The sequence below is a fragment of the Panthera tigris genome, chromosome B1, assembly GCF_018350195.1.
Source record: "Panthera tigris isolate Pti1 chromosome B1, P.tigris_Pti1_mat1.1, whole genome shotgun sequence".
In the NCBI taxonomy this organism is placed as follows: Eukaryota; Metazoa; Chordata; class Mammalia; order Carnivora; family Felidae; genus Panthera; species Panthera tigris.
Window position 1 is genome coordinate 96,196,909 of NC_056663.1, and position 24,212 is coordinate 96,221,120.

The window sequence follows — 24,212 nt, forward strand, 5'->3', positions numbered from 1 at the left end:
ATTTCCAAACCCAATTTCTATAGCAGCCTCTGACCAGCATCCCCATTCTGAGTCCTATAATTAAATTCTTATCTCTAGATTTAATTGCTTATACATGTAATAGTATAAATCTAATTATGTCCAAGAGTGAGTTATACAACATTCAGGTAAGTATGGTCTGTCAGGGATGGCTGGGTGCCTCAAGCAGTTAAGTGTCTCACTCTTGATTTTGGCTCAGGTCATTATCTCAGGGCTGGTTGTGAGATCTAGCCCAGAATTGGCTAGGTGCTGGGTGTGGAGACTGCCCAAGACTCTCTCTCTCTGTCCCTCCCCCCTTCAAAAAAAAAAAAATAATACAGTTTGTCAGAATGCTGGTTTTGTTGCATTTTTTTTTACCACAATACCCGGGATTCATTGTCTTGCTGCTTCAATGAATGAAGAGGTGGACACTAAATGAGCAGCAGGCAAAAGTTTATTAGAATATAAGATTAGAAAGGAAGAATAGAAGGAAAGCTCTTGTATAGAGAGAGTACATTTGAAAGTGAATGCCCAAGGACTATAGGCAAGGGTCCTTGTTTTATAAGGTTCTGGTCAGCCCTCCCCCCTCCATTTCCCCTTGTTCCTTCTCAGTTTCTATCCTTATTGGCTTGATAGTTCTACATGCTGGGTTGTCCATTTCTGATTGGCTCATTTCCATTGTATGAGGGGTGGTCTATGGCCATACTTAAGTCTTCTGTCAAATTCCAGAGGGGAAACCTGAGGAGGAGTAGGTGGGGTCTGTTACATTCTTAAGAGGAACCTCATGACTGAGGGGACTTCCTGTGGTTAGACACTCCCAGCATTGTTCCAAAATAGGTGTTTTTCCCCATCCAGGGACCTCAGGCCCTAATCTTTCCCTCTGCCTACACAATCCTATCTTCTATCATAGTTTCCCTGAGATCACACAACTTGGGGGTAAATTTGACTCTTGTTGCAGTTACTGAATACTATTCTGATAGAGCCTCCCTTGCTTATTTCTGCCTTACCTTGTTTGGTTTACAATAGAACTAAGAAGGAACACACAGTCAATTCAAGTTTGGACACAATCAAATGTGACACATGTTTTTTGTATTTAGAATAAATCCTCTTGAATATATGAAATAATTAATTTTAAGAGACTTTTATTGTGAAGTATAAAATATTCAGAAATGATTAAAAATTTTTTTCAGTTACAGTATTAATTTAATAATCTTTCCAAGAGAAAGCACCACATTAAAAAATGACATTCATAACAAACAATCTAAAATGCTATGATAAAATAATTAATAGTAATTACAACAGCAAATCATGAAATTCAGAAATTTCTAACCATAGATCTAAATCAGGGGTCTCAAACTCAGATGTGTTCAGGGCTAAGTAGGAAACACAAAGTAGTGAAGCAGCCTTATATAAGGAGTCTAGTAGGCTGTGGCAAACTAGGGAATGCATGCCCAGTTGAAAGACTTCAAATTACAACAATTTTAAAACATTATGCACACTGAATAAAACAGCTGTGGGCCAAGCTGCCTGAATACCAATACTGCCAGTTTGCAACTGTGGCCTAAATGAATTTCTAGTAGTTTATATACCCAATTCTCAAAATGGCAGACTGCACTTTTTAAAATATATATGTTGTCTATATATGTATGTGTGTGTGTATATATACACACACACACACACACACATATATATATAGTGTGTGTGTGTGTGTGTGTGTGTGTGTGTGTGTTTTCTACACAGATATATGAAGCTTGAGTCACTATTTTGGGATGTATGGATAAAAAAAACTTTAGGATAAGGTATTTTGCACCTTGAATTAATCAATTTAGGAAGTTGCATGGATATATTCTTTAAAACATCTGCTTAAGAGATGAAATTTTTAAAATACCTCCTTTCACATTTGGGAAAAATTAGTTATGCCTAAGAGTTAATTAAAATGAAATGAAATTTCATTCTTTTACCAATAGAAAGTTATATACCACAGTACATTACTGCTTAGTAAGAAATATTTAGGTGAAAAATAAATTTCTAAATTTATTTAGTAATAAATTACTAAAGCCATAGTTCAGAAAGCATTCAATCATATTGCCTCACTATATATGAAGAAAATGCTTGTAATTCAGTTAACAATAAATTTTACTTTATCTTTAAAGGGTATTTTGTTTAAAAATTTTAGTATATTTTATATTTTCAGTTAAAAGTAAAGGTTCTAATCTGAAGATATAAAACTGCTAAAGACCAAATGGCTGTAACCAAGTTGTTTTGGTTGCCTATGCCAAAGCAGTTTCACAGAATTTATGATTTTGTATACCATTAATGACTTCACATTAGTGACTTTTAAATAGCTTTTAAAAGTTAAGGTGATGGGAACATTAGAGTAACAAAATATTTTAAAAGGCTATGAAGGCACATTATAATTCAAATATCCTTGCTACACTAGGAATACATATTTTAAAATAATCCACAGACAACACAGATTTCAAACAAATAAAACTCAAGTACATTTATTCCAAACCTTGATACAATACTCAAAAATACTTTCTACTTTTTTCAAACATTTTAGATCTTAGCTTGAGAAACTTAACATAAAACGAAAGCACAGCACCAAATCTAGCCATATAATCTTTCCCTTAAAAAAGTTAGTAGTTACTATAACTTTTCTGTAAAATAAACTCATATGGAACAAATCAATTTCATATATGGCCTTTAATTTCTGAAATTAAAAGCCAAAGCTGTTTAAGTGTATCTAACTAAAGTTAGATATTTAGGAAACCCAGAGTAGGTATACAAGAAAATGTTAAGACACAGTATCAAGTAATGCAGTAAGTCTTTCATTATTTCCATTTTTGATGAACTGACACTTTTTAATTAGGGGAAATAGGTTTGGCATTGTTTTCTAACCTAGTATTTGGCAAAGTCTCAAAGTACAGCCAAGTCATATGCATCTTATTTGCATTCCCAATTTGTTTTAATTATTAAAACCACTTATGTATGACGCCATTAGGAATTTTTTAGAATTCAAAGTTAACACTGCGTTTTACACACCATGAAGTATTTCCATGGCAGAGATTAAATTGAAAATAAGATTATAAATTCACTATGAATCATAAAAGGAAAGAAACATGTTCTCAAATCAAGTCAATAGTAGAACTATCACATAAGGGTATACAATACAGGCTGATGTTATTACAAACTTAGTTTGATTTAGCAGTTCTTTAAAAACCAATAGGGCTTCAATGAATAAATTTATCTTAATAAATTATTCACAATTAAAAAGTTAAAGTTTTCATAAATAGCAACAACAGACTAGACATTGAGTATATGGGATTCCCACAAAACAGTAACAAAATATTTCAACATTATTTCATCCAAATATTGGTTTAAAATTATTTAAATGTATTTAAAGATTGTTAATGACTGATTTATATGAGTTCCAGACTAAATTAATACAAATTAGATATTTAGTGCTGTCTGCTTGTTCTTCACATCATCAAAGGATGAAACTCCTTTTGTAAACAATATGATGGCCATACTGGTTATATACAGTGATCCAATTAGTTAGCATATTTATGGAGGAAGCGTTCAAATGCATCATAGATGGCACGTCTAAATTAAATATGAAAGAAGAACTATAAGTAATGAGCAAAAAAGGAAGACAGTACTTTTATTGTTAGTTATTTCCAAAATTACCTGTGGCTTGCAACCTGACTTCCTCTCCAAATAGGTCTGAAAGAGGCAGGTATCTGAGGATAGGTGTTTGGGTCCATGTAACTTCACCACTACTAGAAAACCTCAAATGTGCTTTCAACTGATGATGAATTCGAACTTATATAATATCTATGTATTTATATACTATGTATGTGAAAAATATAAAGTATATATGTAAGTCACTTGTTGAAAATTAATTGGCTACACTAAACTTTTCATAATGTAGTATTCAATTTACTTCATAAATTAAGATAAGGATATTTTTTGTCCAGAAAAACACATATGCCTAGCAACTGAACTTAAAAGCAAAAGCCTTAAAAAAAAAAAAGAAAAGAAAAAGAAAAAGCCTTAGTTTCCTATAGTACTTTCACAAGGTATCTTAATTGGACATTTAAGGTGACATCTAAAAGTTGAAGTAAATGAGTGACAACATACAAAATTACTTCTTGGATTAAAAAGAGCTAAAACATGTCAAACATATAGTACACACAATTCTTCTATTATATAGCTATAAAGCTGGCAGTTTTATTTTGTTTTTTTAATGGTTTTATTTATTTTTGAGAGAGAGAGAGAGAGAGCGAGCAGGGGAGAGGCAGAGAGAGAGGGACACACAGAAACCGAAGCAGGCTCCAGGCTCCAAGCTATCAGCACAGAGCCTGATTCAGGGCTCGAACCCATGAACTGTTGAGATCATGACCTGAGCTGAAGTCGGATGCTTAACTGATTGAGCCACCCAGACAGCCCTGCAGCTGGCAGTTTTGAAACATATCATGGACAGGGTACTAAGCACCTATGTGAACTAATACACTTAACCATTAATGATAAATATATTCCAATGATAACCTTTTGCCATTAAATCTGAATAGAAGTAGAAATAATAAAGGCTGTAAAATACTAGAGATACAGAATCAAAGGTTTTTGTAAGTTCTAATAAATACTGGAGTCATATAAGGTTATTAGCATTAAAACCAATATTTCACTTCTCACTTAAGATTCCATATTCACTTGCTACGGAAAAACATTGCTCAATTATTCCACAGATACTTATGCCATCTTGAGAGAAGAAAAGAGTGGAGTGAAAAACTCATAATGAACCAAAGCAAGTTTTACAAACTGTGTTCCTCCCTATACCCTAAAATACCTGGCTATTAATATTTGAAGAGTGTAAAAACACACAATAAAATATGCCTATCATACAACTTCTCCAGTTCTTTAGAAGAAACAAGAAGAGGATGAGATAGGTAAGAATACCACAAGGTGAGAACTGAGTGGGGAAGGAAAAAAAGGAAAGTGGACTAAAACGTACAATAAAAATACCCAATCCTCTAAGTTTTTTGAGGCAAAAAAATTATGAAACCAAATAAATAGATGTTAGACCAATCATCTTACCTGAAGAGTCCTTGTTTAAAAAGATAAGCACTAATATGACCCCCTTCTAGATACCGGATTTCACAACCGGGCCAGATTTCTTGTAGACTTCGAACTCCTGTTCGTGGAATGTAGGCATCTTCTTTGGCTTGAACCACTATAATGAGGCTTGGGTCAACTGGAACTAGGTATGGAATTTTAAAAGATGCAACATATATACTTTTAAAAAGTTCTAAGATTTTTATATAAATACTATCATATTAGAAAATAAAACATACTTGATAGTACAGTAAGTCAAGTTGGTCAAATTACAACTTTTTGATTAAGTTAAAAATCAACTATAATATTACATAATATCATAATATTCATCTCTAATACAATGAGATGAACATTCTAAAGAAGGTATGAAATCCAATATATTTTTAGTTAACTATTAAGATGGATTTTTTTTTTAAGTTTACTCATTTATTTTTTAGGAGAGAGTGAGTGCACACGAGTGCACACTAGCAGGGCAGGGACTCAGAGAGAGAGAGAGAGAGAGAGAGAGAGAGAGGGGGGGGAGAGAATCCCAAGCAGGCCCCATGCTGTCAGCACAGAGCCCGACGTAGGGCTTGCACAAACTGTGAGATCATGACTTGAGCTGAAATCAAGAGCTGGATGCTTAACCAACTGAGCCACCCAGGCACCCCTAATTAGATGGATTTAGATTTTCATGGATAAAATATATTTAAATAATCAACTTATCCTGTGAAATACATTTTGGAGCCAACAATAAACATACTCTTGAAAATATGAAATTATTTTGTAAACATCCTTAAAATGTAAAGCATCCTTAAAAATATTTCACAAATATTTACCATCAGCAAACATTCTCCATTTCATATAAAATTGGTACCTGAGAAATTTGCCACATGAGTACATTCATCCATGACTCCTTTCATGAATATTAAAGATTCTTTCTGAAGATTATTTCTTCTTTGTTCTTTACTGAGTAGGTGATATGACTGAGGGCCACAGCTTGTATAACTACTTTTATTGGGTGAAAGTGTTTGATTGAAGCACTCCATCTTAGAGGTATCTTGCAACAAGAGTCCTTCTGATGTGGCACTGATAGATGTTTTATTAGATTGATGGTAGTCACTAGGTTTTTGGGATACAACTTGGTCTGTCATATCTAAATTTAAAGTTCTAGACACCAGATTAAGGTTAGTTAGCTTGTCTGCACCAATAGGGAAGCGTTTCACAAACTCTTGTCCCATTTTGAAAGAATCTGTCTGAATATACAAAAGAAGACATCATTTAGTATAAAATACATTTTATTTAACAACCTTGTTAAAATAAAAAGAAAACACAAATGTCCATCAATGAATAAATAAACCAAATGTGCTATAGACATACAATGGATTATCATTTAGTCTTAAAAGGGAACAAAATTCTGATACATACGACAATGGATGAACTTTGAAGACATTACACTAAATGAATAAGCCAGAAACAAAGAACAAATACTGTATGATTTTAAGTTTTATGAGGTACCTAGAGTAGTCAAATTTATAGAGACAGAAAATAGAGTGGGGATTGCCAGGGGCTGGAAGGAGGGGGTAATGAAGAGTTACTGTTTAATGGGTACAGAGCTTCAGTTCAGTAAAATGAAAAAGTTCTGGAGATGGATGGTGGTGATGGACAAAGGTGATGGCTGCACAACAATGTGAATGCATTTATTAACACCATTGAACTGTACACTTAAAAATGGTTGAAATAGTAAATTTTATGTTGCATATATTTGATAACTTAAAAAATAACGGAGAAAAAAGAGATTTCAGAATTTATCTGAGGACTAAGATAAATGACTTATACTACATTGCTTAATGTTTCCTATTAAACAATAAAGGGTATCATTTAGTCTGCATCATGTTTTTATTGCTAAAGTTTTGAAATTCATGATCTGCCTTAATCTTAGAACTTCCAAAAGCCTTATGAGTGTATCCTGGCAGTAACACATCAGCTACCTCAAATCCCTTTCTTAGGCTGAACTAAGAAGAATTAAAAATTATCAAGGAAAAAATATTACCTATTAAAATCTCAAAAGGATGTACTAAGTTTAAGGACTTGTAAGTACAATGTAATTTAAGTAAAAATAAACGTTGTTAAATACTAAAGACAAAGTCAAAAGAAAAAAAAATGACAGCCTGGGAAAATATATTTGCAACTTATATGACAAAGAGCTAACTGCTTTAATTTATTAAAAGCTAGAAATGAATATAAAGTCCAAAACCACAATAGAAAAAGTGAGCAAAGGATATGCACATAAAGGTCACAGAAAATGAAATATAAATTACCCTTAAACTTATAAACATGTTCAATTTCACTTAAAATTAAGTAAACTAAGTAAAAACAATACCAATTTTCACCATTAGGTTGACAAAAAAAATGAAACCCATAAGTTTGCTAACACACTGAATTTGTGAAATTATGGGAAAACAGATACACATGTTCCTGCTGGTAGTAAAAATTGAAACAACTAGAATTAGACAAAATCTAACCACATTACAAATGGAACAACATTTCTAGGAATTTACACTTGTGAAATTTATTCATGGCGGCAGTGTTTACTAGTGAAAAATGAGAAACAACATTAATACCCATCAACAGGGAACTAGTTAATGAATCATGGTATGTCCATCCATATAGTCTCATGCAGCAGTAAAAAAGAAAAAGGAAACATTTGTGTATAGTCCATAAAAAAAGGTAAGAAAAAAGGTCATATTTCTATTGGTTTGAAAAATTCCTTGAAACATTAATAAATAGTGGGTTATTTGTTGAGGGAGATAGGACCTAGGCAAATTGGGAGTACGGGTAGGAACTGTTTCATTATATGCCTTTTTATACTTTTTGATGCTTGAACATATGACCTACAAGCTATTTAAAAAATTAAAGAATGAAAAATTGACTGAAGGCAGGAAAAAAAATCCAACAACTTGGTTAACAGAAAAAATCACTAGAGTCATCTGGACCAAAGAACTGTACACCTAAAAACATTGAGAAATGTAAGATCAAGCACCCCAGAATTACTCAGAGGGGTACACCAACAACTTTAACTGCTTTTGATTAGAAAAACACAGTTTTTATAACAAAAAAGGAAGCCATCTTGACATTCCCTGAATATGTATTGCTGTGAACAAGTTCTGAGACAAAAAGAGCTGTATACAACCACCAAGAGTCAGAGACATAAAAAAAGTGCTGGGTAAGACTACACTGCTGTTTCAGACAACCAAAGTTTTTGACATCCCTTTCAAAAGATGCATATTGAGTTTTATCATAAGTTCTGAAATATAGGCATTTTTTTATTATATGTATGGGGGAACACAAGGAACTAACCAGCAGGTAGAGATATTTTGTTACAAAGTTCTTAGGCAAGTAAATACCCTTTGAGGTTATGCAAGATAGATTTCCTTTACAAGAGTGAGATTTATAGTGATGTAATCATAAATAAAAAGTCCTAATTGATAGTATAGATGTTTTTTCTGAGATTTCTTGAGATCCTTGGTAACTTCCAAACTGAATGTATAAAATTTAAAAATTCATAAAAAGAAAAAAACCATGAAAGGAATTGGTCACCTTAGGAGACTAAGAGGGAACCAATTCATTATCTTGAAAACTAGTAAGTTAAGGGAAAGATATCAAGCATTTATCCTGCCTTTCATATATGAACTGAGCCAAATAATAGGTAACCAATAAGTGCCTTTTTATACAAGTGTTAAAATTAATAAATAAAAAAATGACAGATTTAGAATATCAGTATTTTGCAGTCCTCCTCTAATAGACATAGGCATTAAACATCAATGAAGGCTTACACCACAAAATAGAGACAACCGGACATTATGTGCTTCCAACACTCCTACCAAAGAAATAAAAACTGAGTTTAATCAAGCCTCTAGACCCAGCTGCCAACTTTCAGGCAATACAGAGCATGAGTGAACATGCTAAACTATACCATGAGAATGCAATAAAAAATATCTAGATGGTGAGAAACTCTAAAGGTAAATAGTCTAAATTCTTCAACAGATAAATTATAAGGAAAAGGAAAGGAATGGAAGGGAACTTACAGATTAAAAGACACAGAAAAGCACATCAAAAAAAAGAATTGTAGTATATAAGGATACATATTTGGACAATAAAATTATTTTAAAAACAGAAGGAAGTAATTACTATAAAAATAAGGGTAATGATTAGCAGTGCAGGGAGAAGAGCTTTTTAATTAGGACACATGGGAGTGGTTTCTGTGTTGGGTGGTCAATTTCTATTCTTGGCCTATTACAAACAGGTTTTCTGTTTAATAAATGTTGTAAGCCATACATTTGCTTTGCATGATTTTTTATATCTATATTTTCTTTTATTTATTTTTAAAATGTTTATTTATTTTTGAGAGAGAGAGAGAGTGAGTGCAAGCAGGGGAGGGGCAGAGAGAGAGATGGAGAGAGAGAATCCCAAGCAGGCTCCATGCTGTTAGCACAGAGCTTGACGTGGGGCTTGATGTCACAACTGTGAGATCATAACCTGAGTTGAAATCGAGAGTCAGAGGCTTAACTGAGCCACCCAGGTGCCCCTATTTATATTTTATTTTAAAATGAAGAATCTTAAAAACTAAAAAACAGTACTGCCTTTTAACAAATTTGCGATTCTTTTTAAAAATTGAAAACGTGAAACACAATCAACTTTTGCCCCCCTCCAATGTTACGCAGAAATTAAAAATACTTACTCCACAATATTCAAGCATGTGAATAATTTCTTCTTCATAAACTGTCTGTGTATAATACTGCTTTTCCAGCTCCCTCCAATTAATTGATTTACTTAGCACACCCTAAAATAACAAACTAAATTAAGATCAAACCACACTATCAAACATTTTGTCCAATAATTTTATTATTAATGTGCAGAAAAGAGTAAACATAGCAGGCTTGAGATTTCCTATCTTTAGAAAGCTCTACTTGCAATGTTGGCCCTTGATTAGAGTCTGGGAACTGGACTAATAAACAGTTCTTTGCCCCAATATATATCTTTCTAAATGATAAAGTGATAAATCATAAAGTCATTGTGACAAACAGTGTAGTTTCTGCTGAACACATACTTTCCCTCTGGAGTTTTGGTACATGAGGCAGAGACTGCCTAAGTGATTGACCCCTGATAAAAACCCTGGACTCCCAGGCTCAATCAACCTTCACTGATGGACATTTTGTACATAGTGTCATAACGCATTGCTAGAGGAATTAAACACAGCCTGTGAGATTCCAGTGGAAGGTTGTGCTTGATTTCCTCTGGACTTTGCCTCATGTGCCTTTTCCCTTTGCTAATTCTGTATTGTATCCTTTTGATATAATAAGTCTTAGTTGTGAGTAATACTAGGTGGTATGTCCTGTGATTTCTTCTAGAGAACCACCAAACCTGGAGGGGATTTTAGGAACCCCCAAAACAATTACCTTTCATTACATATAGCTATTTAAGTATTAATTGCAATTAAATTACCGTAGTGAAGACTCCAGATGCTGTGGACCAAGACAGGCATGGGATCAATGGCATGGGCTTAGGCCAGTTGGATACTGCTAAGGAAGCCATCTGAAATATGTTTAACAGTCAGAGAGCTTCTGTTTAAATTTCTATTCATTAAAATGAAAACTATTTACTATGAAGAAAGTAGTCTGGTAAGACTTCATTTACTATGAAGAAAGTAGTAATTGGTAAGATAAGACATAAACACAAAATCTCTAAATACCTGGAGTGCCTGGCTGGCTCAGTTGGTAGAGCATGCGACTCTTGATCTCAGGGTTGTAAGTTTGAGCCCCACATTGGGTAAAGAGATTACTTAAAAATAAAATCTTAAAAAATCTCTAAATACTCATGAGAATGTCTAGCAACCTTGTGAAACCCCAAATCATAAATTCAACAACAACATATAACTTCTCCCTTAGAAAGTAATAAAGTACATTGGAAAATTTTAAGTAATCTCAAGACCTTCCACAGAGAACTACTTTCTACTGGGTAAATATAGAGCAAACATGCTGAAATGTAGACGCTAGGCAGGAGGCTAATCACACTCCATACTTAAGTGACCTGCTCAGTGACAACAAAATCACAACTATAAAATCTCAGACCTTTGAGGCTGACTGTAAAAAAGCTGGTGAACTACAAAACAAATTATATAACTTATATAATGTAATGTGTGTGTTTAGAGAAAGGAAAAGTTTTTTGGCTAGGGGAATCAGAGAAGGCTTCATGAAATGGCTGTCCTTTAGGGGAAATGAAAGATGGGGTCTTGTCTTCTATATAAAGAAGACAACATGATCAAAGGCAAGATGGTGAAAAAATGCAAAGTCTGCTAGGAAAACAGCCAATATAACTTACTTTGGCTGGTCAATAGGGCATATATGGTGAATGGGGTGAGGGAGATAGGTAGGCTGGAAAGACTGAATAGCAACAGATGAGAGGTCCCTTTTGCTCTGTATATAATGGGAAATTAATAAAGAGGCCTGAACAAAAGAGTGGCAATGTCAAAGAAGTGATTCAAGGAAGCTAAAATGATAGCAGTTCATAAGACTGATTGGAAAGAGTAAGATCTGAGGTAGGAAACCAACCAGTATAGGCAGTAGTTCAGGTGAAAGTTCTAAGATCCTAATCTAGGTCATAACAATGCAAACATTACTAGGTAGGGAAAAGAAATAATTGTCCACCCTTCAATTTCACTAATAATATTTCTGAATTTTAGCCAGTTTTTAAACTTAATTTTATAATTCAAATTACTTACAGAAAACTATATATATTTTGTTGTTCTTTCTTTTAAAATGTATGGAGTGACTAATATGTTCAGGAAACAATTAGAGCATATCAATAGCCCTTACTGAACCTACTGCTTCATGGAGAAAAACTGCTAAACAAGTAATCAAAATGCAGTGAAAAAAGTACTAATAAGAGATGAAGTACAGTCTAGGGTTTAGGCTGTGAGTGGAGGAACTTCTCATAGGAAGTAAGCTCTAGACTGGAACCAGAAGGGCAAACTGTTATTTGGTTAGGTGAAAAGGCATGAGAAGGCACTAGGAGAATGCTAGCACCCAGCATATCTAGCCCACTGGAATAGCAAGCCTTTGGCAGGTTTTAAGCAGGAGAGAGCACAGATGAGATTTAGGAAAATCACTCTAGTTATGGTGTGGAGAAAAACTAAGAAGTTTAATGAAAGAAAAGGCTAGAGAAAGAGAAACCAATTAGGAGGCTGTTTCAGTATATTCTAGAAGACAAAGGTATAACAGGTACCTCTTTATCACTGGGGACAGCAATAAGAGATAAATGAAAAGTATTTTCTACATTTGCTATCTTCACCAATTTAACAGCAAAGTAAGTCACTTATATTTCAGATGTGAAAAGTTAAATTTTATAAAAATTAACTTTTAATACAATATTAAAGTCAATACCTGAGCTATGACTATGAAGTACAATCATTGTCTATATAAATCATACAAAAAAAAAATCATTATAATGGGAAAAGTTTAAAACCTGTTCCTGCTTTTGCCAAGACTAAAATTAATTCTACATCTTAAGTAAATTTTTAAAATAACTACATTCTCTAGATCTTACAAACATAATCACAATTAAGTATCAGTTGAAATTAAAAGGCTTACATGTCCTCCCATGGATATTCCGGTCATTCCTAGAGGTCCATAACCCTCTCTCTCTAGCCAGTGCAAGAGAGCTGCAGATTCTAAAACAAGAGCTCCTCCCATCACAAAAAGGTCAGACACGTTTTTTAGGCTGGACCTTCTAGCCTCACAAGACAAAAGAGAAAATTATTTATGTATTTACATTTTAATATATGCAAAATTACAACAGGCAGCCAGACTTCATGTTTTTCTTTTAAAGGACCAGATAGCTAATGGAACAAACTGATGGAATTAAGAGTGCCAACATTATTCTACATATTAATCAGCTAATACTTATTTTTTTAAAAGTTATATCTGCTCTTTATTGAAATTCAATTAACTACTTTGAAGCCCAGGAAATATATTTATTTGATAGCACTTAAACAAACTGTTAAAAAAAATTCGTGGTTGTCCCGTATGAATTTACACAGGGGTAAATTATTATAATAGAACTTAAAGCATAAAAATTTTAAAAGCAATGTAAAAGAATTTAACCTAATACGAGGCTCATGTATTACCAAAATCTTAAATATGTTGCTTATTTTCAAAAAATACACAATTTATGAATATAATCAACTGGAAAATCTTTTATTTTTTAAATAGTAGTGTAATTAACATACAATGTTATATCAGTTTCGGCTGTATAACATGGTGATTTGACAGTTTTATACATTACTCAATGCTCACCATGGCAACTGCAATCACCATGTCACTATATAAATGTTACTAAAATATTCTTGACTATATTCCCTATGCTTTACTTTTAATAATTAAAAGTTGGTTGAAAAAGTAATTTTTCATAAAAATACATGTTTTTTTATTAACTTAAATAGGGGTGTCTGGAGGGCTAAGTCAGTTGTGTGTCACTCTTGATTTTGGCTCAGGTCATGATCCCAGGGTGGTAGGATCCACTCCAAGTGTGGAGCCTACTTGGGATTCTCTCTCTCACCCCCTCCCCTGCTCTCTCTAAAATAAAAACAAAACCAATTCAACTAGAATTTTCTGTCTTTAGAAACTAATTTTACATGTAAGTACATTTCCTTATTAGAAGCATTTAAATCTTTTTAGATTCCAAACCATTCTTATATAGGCATACTTCATCTTATTGCACTTTGGATTGCACTGCATTTCTAACAAACTGAAGGTTTATGGGGTGCCTGGGTGCCTTAATCAGTTAAGTGTCCGACTCCTGATTTCAGCTCAGGTCATGATCTCACAGTTTGTGAGACTGAGCCCTGTGTGAGCCCTGAGATTCTCTCTTTCCATCTATCTCTGCTCCCACCCTGCTTGTACACGCACGTGTACATAAATAAATGAACATTAAAAAAAGAACAAATTGAAGGTTTATGGCAACCCTGTATCGATTAAGTCTACGGATGCTACTTTTCCAAAAGCATTTGCTAACTTCACGTCTCTGTCACAATTTAGTAATTTTCATACTATCGAGAAACCTTTTCATTGTATTTGTTATGGTGATCTGTGATGTTACTGTTGTAATTGTTCTGGGGCACCATGGAACTGCATGCATATAAGATGGCAAATTTAATGGATAAATGTTATGTGTGTTCTGACAGCTCCACCGACCAGCTGTTCTCCACCTCTCTCCCTCTCTCCCACCTTCCTGTTCCCTAAGATATAAAAATCTTGAAAGTAGGCCAGTTGATAACCCTACAATGGCCTCTGTGTTCAAGTAAAAAGAGGAGTCACACATTTCTCACTTTAAGTCAAAAGCTAAAAATGATCAAGCTTAGTGAGGAAGGGATGTCAAAAGTGGAGATAGGCCAAAAGCTAGGCCTCTTGCAGCAAACAGTTAGCCAAGTTGTGAATGCAAAGTAAAAGTTCTTGAAGGAAATTAAAAGTGCTACTCCAGCGACCACACAAAATAGAAAGCAAAACGGTTTTCAATTTTGGAGAAGACTGGTCTGGATAGAAATCAAACCAGCCACAACATTGCCTTAAGCCAAAGCCTATTACAGAGAAAAGCCCTACCTCTCTTCAATTCTATGAAGGCTGAGAGAGGTGAAGAAGATGCAGAAGAACAGTTTGAAGCTAGAAGTTAGTTCATGAGGTTTAAGGAAGGAGGCCATCTCTATAACATAAATGTGCAAGAAGGTAAAGCAGCAACTACTGATATGGAAGCTGCAGTAAGTTACCCAGAAGATCTAGTGAAGATAACTAACAAAGGCAGCTACAAATAACAGATTTTCAATGTTGAAAAACAGCATTCAGTTGGAAGAAGATGCCATCTAGGACTTTCATAGCTAGAGAAGAGATGATAATGGCTAGCTTCAAAGGAGGGGTTGACACTCTTGTTAGGGGCTAATGCAGCTGGTGAAATATCGCCAAGGTATGCCTATTTAGTGGTAAAAAAGAATACTATCTTATTATTGAAGTGTCCAAGTTAGAATCTGTTTTCAAATTTTAGTTCATATAAAGACATACATGATTGGCCACTGGATGAAACCTTGTCGAGGTGTACAAAATTCACTTTATCAATGGTTGTTTACTGTATGTCTATGTAGGGTAATTATGCACAAAGAACTAGCAGCCGTAGGAATGCCAAGTTGTGAAAAACACATTTCTGGCCCCCAAAGAGCTTATGTCCACTGTCCTACCACATCTCCTCAGAGCTCTAAGTCAGAATTTGTCTTTATGGAAACTATGCTATCCTCTGTCAAAATAGATCATAGATGTGCTTCCTCATAAAACAGCCCATGTATCCTTACATTTGTTTCTTATTCTCATTCCAATTTTCTATTGATGATCATGTAATTCCCCTGATTATGTATTTTGGCCTCGTACGGAAGTCTGAATTATCAAACTCACTTCAGTTTGCTCTTTTAATAGAAGTTACTAATGTAGGGTTCTGGGACAGTGGTTATTTATTTATAACAGTGGACCGAGTCTCACACTTTTGATGAAAACAAGCTTTTTAAGATGGCTTTTAAAAAGAGAGATAAAAATAAATTTACTATTTAAATTGCAAACCATCTCTTACAATGAATTATTTGAGAAAAATAAATATACTGGTGTATTATAATATTTCTTGGGTTGATGATACATGATAGGATATTTTATAGACATGATTCTCACAACAATTCTGTTTGGAAGAAATTATAGAGTATTCCCACCTTATAAATGAGGTAACAGATACTTAGCCCAAGGTAATACAATTATTAAATGACAAATTACAATTGCAACCTATGTCTCTATGACTCCAAAGTCAACATCTTTCTGTTAAACCCATGCTGCCTCTAACTATAACTCAATAAACTCTTTTGGGTTTTTAACCACCAATAGAACAGAGTAAAAATGACACACTTAGTTCTGAATACAGAGCTTGGTTCCAGAGTAAGAATTCTTGAACTACTTAGCTTGGACATTAATTTTTCACATTTCACAAAGTTTATTCTAAACTATCCTTCATAGGATACGGGTTTGCTTCCAACCCACCCCAATTTCATCTATATCTCTTCCATGTCACGACCACATAGAACATGTGGCCTCTAAATCTACCTCTCCAGGACTTTCCAACTCCCTACTTAACTTCTCCACCTGCAGTTCTAACAGACATCACACATTTAACACATGCAAGTCAGAACTTTTGATTTCTTACCAACAATATCCAATTTATCAGTGAGTCTTATCATTTCAACTTCTAATTACCCATGAGAGCTTCTTTCCATCTCCACTGTCACTACCTTAAAGTCACTTTTTTTTCTCCTGCATTACTGCTATTGCTTCCTATTTGATTTTTCTGTTGCTACACTAGCCCGACTAAGCCAAAATAAGCTTTTAATAACACAAATCAGATCGTTCCTCTCCTTAAGGTCCTCCAAAGGTTTCCCACTGCACTTATAGTAAAATTCAAAGCACATGGCTCTTCATAAATCTGACCCTTGCCTACATTTCTGACCTTGTCTTATACTACTCTCCCATGCTTATATTAGGTTTTTCATTCTTCCTTCTCTGAGGCTGATCTTCCTCTGGGTTTTCACCTTGGTGGCTCCTCATTATATTATTTTTATCTATCTCTCATCCTAGAATATAAGCTCTATGACAGTAAGGACCTTATCTTTTTGTTGTTATATTCCCAATGTTTTGAATCAAATATTTACTGAATGAATCAAAACCAAACATGACATAGCTTATGGAAATGCAAAAAAAGTTGCCTTCAAAGTTCATCATTTCTAAACACCAAGAAGAGATTATCTTCAGATTACCTATACTATATATTGCAAGAATAAAAAGGAGTGGTGTTAATTTCACGAAGTAAGTAAATGTACTTTAAGAAGGAAAATGTTTTAACATTTCTTCAGTTACAGTTTTATAAATAAAATATATCTTCCATCAGCCTATTAAAAACTTTATTTTAAGTTTATTTTGAGAGAGAGAGAGAGCAAGCATGAGTGGAGAAAGGACAGAGAGAAAGGGAGAGAGAATCCCAAGCAGGCTCTGCACCACCAGCATGGAGCCCAAGACAGGGCTCAAAACCACAAACCATGAGATCATGACCTAAGCTGAAATCAAAAGTAGGACACTTAACCAAATAAGCCACTCAGGTGCCCCTAAAATTAAAAAAAAATTTTTTTAATATTTATTTTTGAGAGAGGAGAGAGAGACAGAGTGTGAGCAGGGGAGGGGCAGAGAGAGAGGGAGACACAGAATCTGAAGCAGGATCCAGGCTCTGAGCTGTCAGCACAGAGCCCCATGTGGGGCTTGAACCCACAAACTGTGAGATCATGACCTGAGCCGAAGTCGGATGCTCAAATGACTGAGCCACCCAGGCACCACTAAAATTTCTTATTTATCTCTTTATCAAACATTTTAAGTGCAAAAAGCTTAAGATAAAAATTTAACTCAACATGCCTACTACAGTTTTATAACAGAACTTTTCCCCAAATAACATTTGCATGTTAAACTTAGAAATGATTAACCAAAGACTAACAAAAATTTTAATACCACTAAAAATTTGGCATAAAGATTACAAAAACGAAGGTGATGTATACTTACATTTGGTCCTTGGGTTTCCTGCAGCCATTTAAGAATGTGGGTCAAAGAGAAAGTTTTAAAATAATTAAATACAGTTTGTGTCTCAAAACATATTTACTTAAGCAAAATAGTTACATTTGAACACAATTTATTACTGAAAAAACTATTTTCTAATTATCTCAAATAGGCTGTTGAGGAGTTCTCAGGATTTTCAATGTGATTATTTTTTTCTTTTTTAAAACAGCTTTATTGACATTGCATACCACATAATTCACCCATTTTAAGTGCACAATTTAATGTGTTTAGTATATCCAAAGGGCTGTGCAATCTTCAACTTAATTTTAAAATTAAGGTTGTTTTTTTTTTTTCATTTATATGTTGACTATATAAAATCTAGAAAATACAGAAAAGTATATTAGAAGAAAAACTACTTCATGTACAGACAACCATATTAATATTTTGGTGTATGTCCAGTATTTTTTCCTTACACACAGTTTTTAATGGATTTTCTGTTTTTAGGTTTTCTGCCTATCTATGTCACACCACAGTTTTGTATCCTATTTTTGCATTATACTTTTCATATATTACTGTAAACTTTTTAACAATAACCATTAAAATTTACTGAATGTCATTTACCAGGCACTGTTCTAGACAGTATTAACTAGTTAATACTCTGAATAACCTAAGAGATTATTCCCATTTACCAATGAAAAATCTGAGGTACTAAAAGGTTACATAACAGGTCCAAGGTCATACAGGTAGTAAATGGTAGAGCAATATACATAACCAATCACATAATATTCTAATATTATGAACCACAAATTACTCAACCATTTTTCTATTGTGAGACATTTAAGCTATTTCTAATGCTTTACTATTATAAATAAAATTATATAAATCTCTTTTCAATCAACTTTCTCTTTTCTTCGTATTTTATCCTTAGAATAAATTTCCAAGAATCAAAATCACTGTCAAGGGACTTAAGATTTTTTAATGCTCCTGATACATACAGTAGAAATGCTTTCCCCAAGGATTAAACCAATTTTCACAGCCATTAGTAAAAAGAGTGCCTTTTTTTTTTTTTTTTTTTACAATAGCCTCGCAACTACTGGGTTTTATTTTTTAAATCTTTGGTAATGTTGCTTTAACTTTACATTTCTCTTATTACCAGCAACGTTGAACATTTCTTTTAAATTAAAATTTTTTTTTACAGTTTATTTATTTTTGAGAGAGAAAGAGAGAGTACATGAATGGGGTAGGAACAGAAAGAGAGGGGAGAGAGAATCCCAAGCAGGCTCTGCAGGCTCTGCGCTGTTGGCACAGAGACCTATGTGGGGCTTGAACTCACGAACCGTGAGATCATGACCTGAGCCGAAACCAAGAGTCAGATGCTTAACCAACTGAGCCACCCAGGTGCCCCGAACATTTCTTTATATCTGTGCATCAGTTTCGTTTCTTCTTCTGGGAATAGTCTGACGTCATCTTGAAAGTCAAGTTAAGAACTGTTCTAAACCTCAACTGATGACTTAAATGTAAATGAATTTAAAACATGAAGGTTTCCTTAATAGCAAACATTTGACTTAATAATATTAAAATCCAGCATAAGTTTTATAAGAAAAAAGTACAATTTATCTTCATTACACAGTGGAAGCACAATCCTTAACATTGGTTGTTTAAAGGCATGAAATAATTTTTCACTTCTTTTCATTCTTGCTTCTTAAATATTTTCTGAACTGACACTAAATTTAACTGGTTTAGAAAAGCTGGTTACTATCTATCATTCTTTTTGAAGACTAAATCTATAAATAAGAGAAAAGATTTCTAGGTATCACAAAAGGATATAATAAGGGTTTTCTAGCAACAAAGAAGCCATTCGGGCTTCTTTAATCATAGGACGAGCCATTAGTGTTCGTCGTCTCCAGTAATGCTAAGGAAAGAAAAGATGACATACTTAAAGAATGTAATAACCACATCTGTGTTACAAAGAGTATGTTAACAAATTAGGGATTAAGGCGTCATAAGAAAGTCTTACATGATCTCCTGTTCCAGCAAGATGAATGCATACAGGTTTATATTTGCTGTTCCACTCCTTAGGAACAATAAGTTGGAACCTATTTAAAATAAAACACATAAGTAGAATTCTCTTTAGAAGGTTTTCAATACAAACTTTCAATTTGTAAATAATTAAATTATTTGGGAGAAGAGATCATTCAGAATTTTGACATTCAAATTATGATGAATAATTCATGTTTGCATAAAGGCAAATAAGATATTATAAATTTGTTATATTAGGATATTATATTAGGATATTAAAATATGCAGTACAATATAAATGCAGAATTCATTGTAATCATTTTTACCTTATTCAGTATCACTTTATAAATGCATAATGAAATTTTCTTATTTTGTTGAGACATCAATATATATAAGTCTTAGAAACAACAACTCTCTATATAGCTCTGCTTTTTCTCCTTGCAGGAATAATGCTTGGTTGTACAAGCTGTTGATGTATCAGTAAAATACTTTATGTTATCTCTTTTGCTTTCCAACTTGGAGAAAAAGCAATCCATGCCAGATGACAAAAAACAAAAAACAAAAAAGTTTTCCCTATGTGTCATCTTCTTATTGTAGTAATTTGCTTTTCATTTAATGTTTTTTCCCTATAGGACTTTTATTTTAATTGTGGTAAAATACATGTAACATAAAATTTACCATTTTAACTATATTTAAGTTGTACAGTTCAGCAGCATTAAGTACATTTACATTGTTGGGGTGACACCTGGGTGGCTCAGTTAAGCTTCCGACTCTTGGTTTTGGCTGAAGTCATGATCTCATGGTTCGTGGGCTTGAGTCCCGCATCAGGCTCTGCACTACCAGCATAAAGCCTGCTTGGGATTCTCTCTCTCATCCTCTTTCTCTGCCCCTCTCCCACTCACTCTCTCAAAATTAATAAACTCAAAAAATTTTTTTAAAAATCATATTTACAGTGTCATGCAACAATCACCACCGTTCATCTTCAGAACTTTATCTTCCTAAACTGGTTTACTTGCCTTTTTAATTTCCTTAGCAATTGATATTTTAGAATTATTATCTAGTATAATACTGCATTCTGTCAACTCAAGGTTTGACCTTAGGTAGCTGCATTCTCAGGCAACATAAACCTCAATTTTGAGCTTATTTTGCTTGTGCAGGGGACAATATCACTAGTTATCTATTATCAATAAATTGTTGAATAGAGAATACACACAAGTACATTTAGGAGGGTTCAGTGGTTCTTTCTGTTTTGTGCTCATGGGAACTAACTCTTAATTTTTAATCTCTTCATCAAAACTGCCAATGTTAACAACTCTACTTCATTTTGCATTCTCAGAACTGTCCTGCTTCTTGATATTTTGATGATTTGGGGTAAATAAAAACATTTAAAAATGCTTTCTGTGAAATGCTGGACATCTCTGCTATTATTTTTTTCCTTCTGTTTCATAGCATTCCATGTAGAGACTTCATTATTGGAGAATAGCTTTAAATTAATAAGAATATTTTATTACAGTAATAACTGACCACTCATCTAATAGAGGCTCACTAATTAGTCTGTCTGCTCATATTATAGTACCTTCTCACAAGAGTATTTTCCAATGCCCTGTGATGAATAGGTAGAGTTCATGTGAGCTCCTCAGCTACAGTTGATTGGGTCTGGGGTAGTACAAATTAGGGCAGTAAAGATTTGTTCTTTTGGTAGTCTGTAATTAGAACAGACTCTAGATTCTGTTGAGCTTTCAACATGAAGGCTCTGTGGAGCTGTGGTAGCTATTTTTTGTCACTGCATGAGAAGCAGAGAAAGATAAACTACCCACAGAGAAATGGCATGGGTCATAAAGCAGGGATAAGAGACCAGGAAGCATACAGGAAAGGGAGGTAGGGAAAGTATCTATATAGATCTTAATGGCTTCCCATTTTCAGCTTCCAAAATCTCTTTTTAAATACTGAGATAATTGACATATATTATTAGTTTCAGGTATATAATTCAATGATTTGATATATGTATGTATTGTGAAATGATCATCACAATAGTTAGCATCCATTACCACACATAGCTACAAAAATCCTTTTTCTTGTGATAAGAACTTTTAAGATCTACTGTCTTAGCAATTTTCAAATATACAATACAGTATTAACTACAGTCACCATGCTGTACATTATATCCTCAAGACTTATTTTATAACAAAGTTTGTACCTTTTCACCGCTTTCACCCAATTCACCCAGCCCCCACTCCCAACTCTGGCAACTACCAGTCTGTTCTTTGTATCTCTGAGTTCCAAGTTGTTGTCATCGTTGTTTTAGATTCCACATATAAGTGAGAACATATGGTATCTGTCCTTGTCTGACTTATTTCACTTAGCATAATGTTCTCAAGGTCCATGTAGTTGCAAATGGGAGAATTTCCTTTTTTGTTGCTGTTGTTATTTAATTTACTTTGAAAAGAGAGGATGGAGGGGTAGAGAGAGGGAGAGGGAGAGAGAGAATCCCAAGAAGGCTCTGCTGTCAGTGCAGAGCCCAACATGGGGCTCAATCCCACCGACCACGAGATCATGACCTGAGCCAAAATCAAGAGTCAGACACTTAACCGTTCAACCAACTGAGCCATGCACATGCCCCTGGAGAATTTCCTTCTTTCTTATGTCTGAATAATACTGCACTCCTTTTATATACCACTTCCTTATCCTTTCATCCACTGATGGACATTTAGGTTGGATCCATGTCTTGGCTATTGTAAATAATGCTGCAATGAACACGGGGGTGCAGATATTTTCTCAAATCAATGTTCTTGTTTCCCTCAAATATATACCCAGAAGTGGAGTTGCTGGATCATACATGGTAGTTCTATTTTTAATTTTTTAAAAAAAATTTTAATGTTTATTTTCTTGAGAGAGAGAGACAGAGTACAAGCGGGGGAGAAGCAGAGAGAGAGGGAGCCGAAGTAGGCTCCAGGCTCTGAGCTGTTAGCATAGAGCCCGATGTGGGGCTCAGACTCATGAACTGTGACATCACAACCTGAGGCAAAGTAGGATGCTTAACTGACTGAGCCACCCAGGTGCCCCGCCCTGTGTATTTTAAAAGAATGTGTATTCAGATGCTGCTGGATATAATATTTTGTGAATATCTAGGTTAAGTCCACTTGATCTAATGGGTAGTTTGAGTCCAATGTTTTCTTACTGATTTTCTGTCTGGATCATCTATCCATTGCTGCAAGTCAGGTATTAAAGCTCCCGACTATTATTCTATTGCTGCCTTCAAGTTTGTTAATTTTTTTAAAAGGTTTTTTTTTTACTTTTTTAAATTTTTTATGTTTATTTATTTTTGAGAGAGAGAGAGAGAGACAGGGCATGAGCAGGGGAGGGGCACAGTGTGAGGGAGACGCAGAATCCAAAACAGGCTCCAGGCTCTGAGCCATCAGCACAGAGCCCGATGCGGGGCTCGAACCCACGAACCGCGAGATCGTGACCTGAGCCGAAGTCGGATACTCAACCGACTGAGCCACCCAGGCGCCCCGTTAATTTTTTTAAATATATATTTAGCTCCTATATTGGGTACATAAATATTTACAAATGTTATATCCTCTTGTTAGACTGATCCCTTTATCATTATATAATGACCTTCTTTAACCCTTATCCAATATTTGTTTTTAATGTTTATTTTTGAGAAAGAGGGAGGGAGGGGCAGAGAGAGGGGGGGACAGAGAATCTGAAGCAGGCTCTGTGCTGACAGCAGACAGCTCGATTCAGGGCTCAAACTCATGAACCATTAGATCATGACCTGAACCCAAGTCAGATGCTTAACTGACTGAGCCACCCAGGTGCCCCTCCAATCTTTGTCTTTTTTGTATGATATAATATAGCTACCTTTATTTTCTTTTGACTTTCATTTGCATGGAGTATCTTTTTCCATCCCTTTACTTTTAGTCTATGTATCTCCTTCATCTGAAGTGAATCTTTTTTTCTTAAACAGTTTTCTTTTAAAGCTGATTTATTTATTTAAGTAATCTTTACACTCAAACCCCGAGATCAAGAGTTGAATGATCTTCCAACTGAGCCAGCCAGGTGCCCTGGAAGTGAGTCTTTTATAGGCAGCACATACTTGAGTCCTGTTTTTTCTTTTTTTTCAATCCATTCAGCCAGTCTAAGTCTTTTGATTAGAGAATTCAGTTGGTTTACATTTAAAGTGATTATTGACAGTTATAAATTTATTATTGCCATTTTGTTTATTGTTTTCTGGCTGTTGTGTTATTCTTTTTATTATTTTATTATTCTTTTGTTCCTTTCTTCTTTTTGTCTCTTTGTGATTTGATGATTTTCTGTAGTGGAATGCTTAGATTTCTTTCTCTTTGTCTTTTGTTTATCTAATAGGTTTTATCTTTGTGGTTCCATTAGGCTTATATAAATTATTTATAACAGTCTCTTTTCTAT

At 34.2% G+C, this 24,212-nt stretch overlaps 1 protein-coding gene across 4 annotated transcripts in view; it reads right to left on the minus strand.

The window, feature by feature from the left end:
- The window catches only part of ABHD18 (abhydrolase domain containing 18), a 49,295-nt gene that overhangs the window by 2,222 nt on the left and 22,861 nt on the right, over positions 1 to 24,212 (minus strand). For 3 of the 4 annotated variants that reach the window (XM_015541892.2, XM_042983933.1, XM_042983935.1), the window contains 9 exons: positions 19,783 to 19,861; positions 19,593 to 19,677; positions 17,772 to 17,799; positions 12,741 to 12,879; positions 10,597 to 10,686; positions 9,833 to 9,934; positions 5,969 to 6,347; positions 5,095 to 5,257; positions 1,165 to 3,603 (listed from right to left, as the gene is read on the minus strand). In XM_015541892.2, coding sequence (XP_015397378.1) covers positions 3,552 to 3,603; positions 5,095 to 5,257; positions 5,969 to 6,347; positions 9,833 to 9,934; positions 10,597 to 10,686; positions 12,741 to 12,879; positions 17,772 to 17,799; positions 19,593 to 19,677; positions 19,783 to 19,861 — 1,117 coding nt within the window. In that variant the 3' untranslated portion in view covers positions 1,165 to 3,551. Of the gene's footprint in view, positions 1 to 1,164; positions 3,604 to 5,094; positions 5,258 to 5,968; positions 6,348 to 9,832; positions 9,935 to 10,596; positions 10,687 to 12,740; positions 12,880 to 17,771; positions 17,800 to 19,592; positions 19,678 to 19,782; positions 19,862 to 24,212 lie in introns of those variants that run through there. The other variant, XM_042983934.1, reaches the window with a different exon arrangement.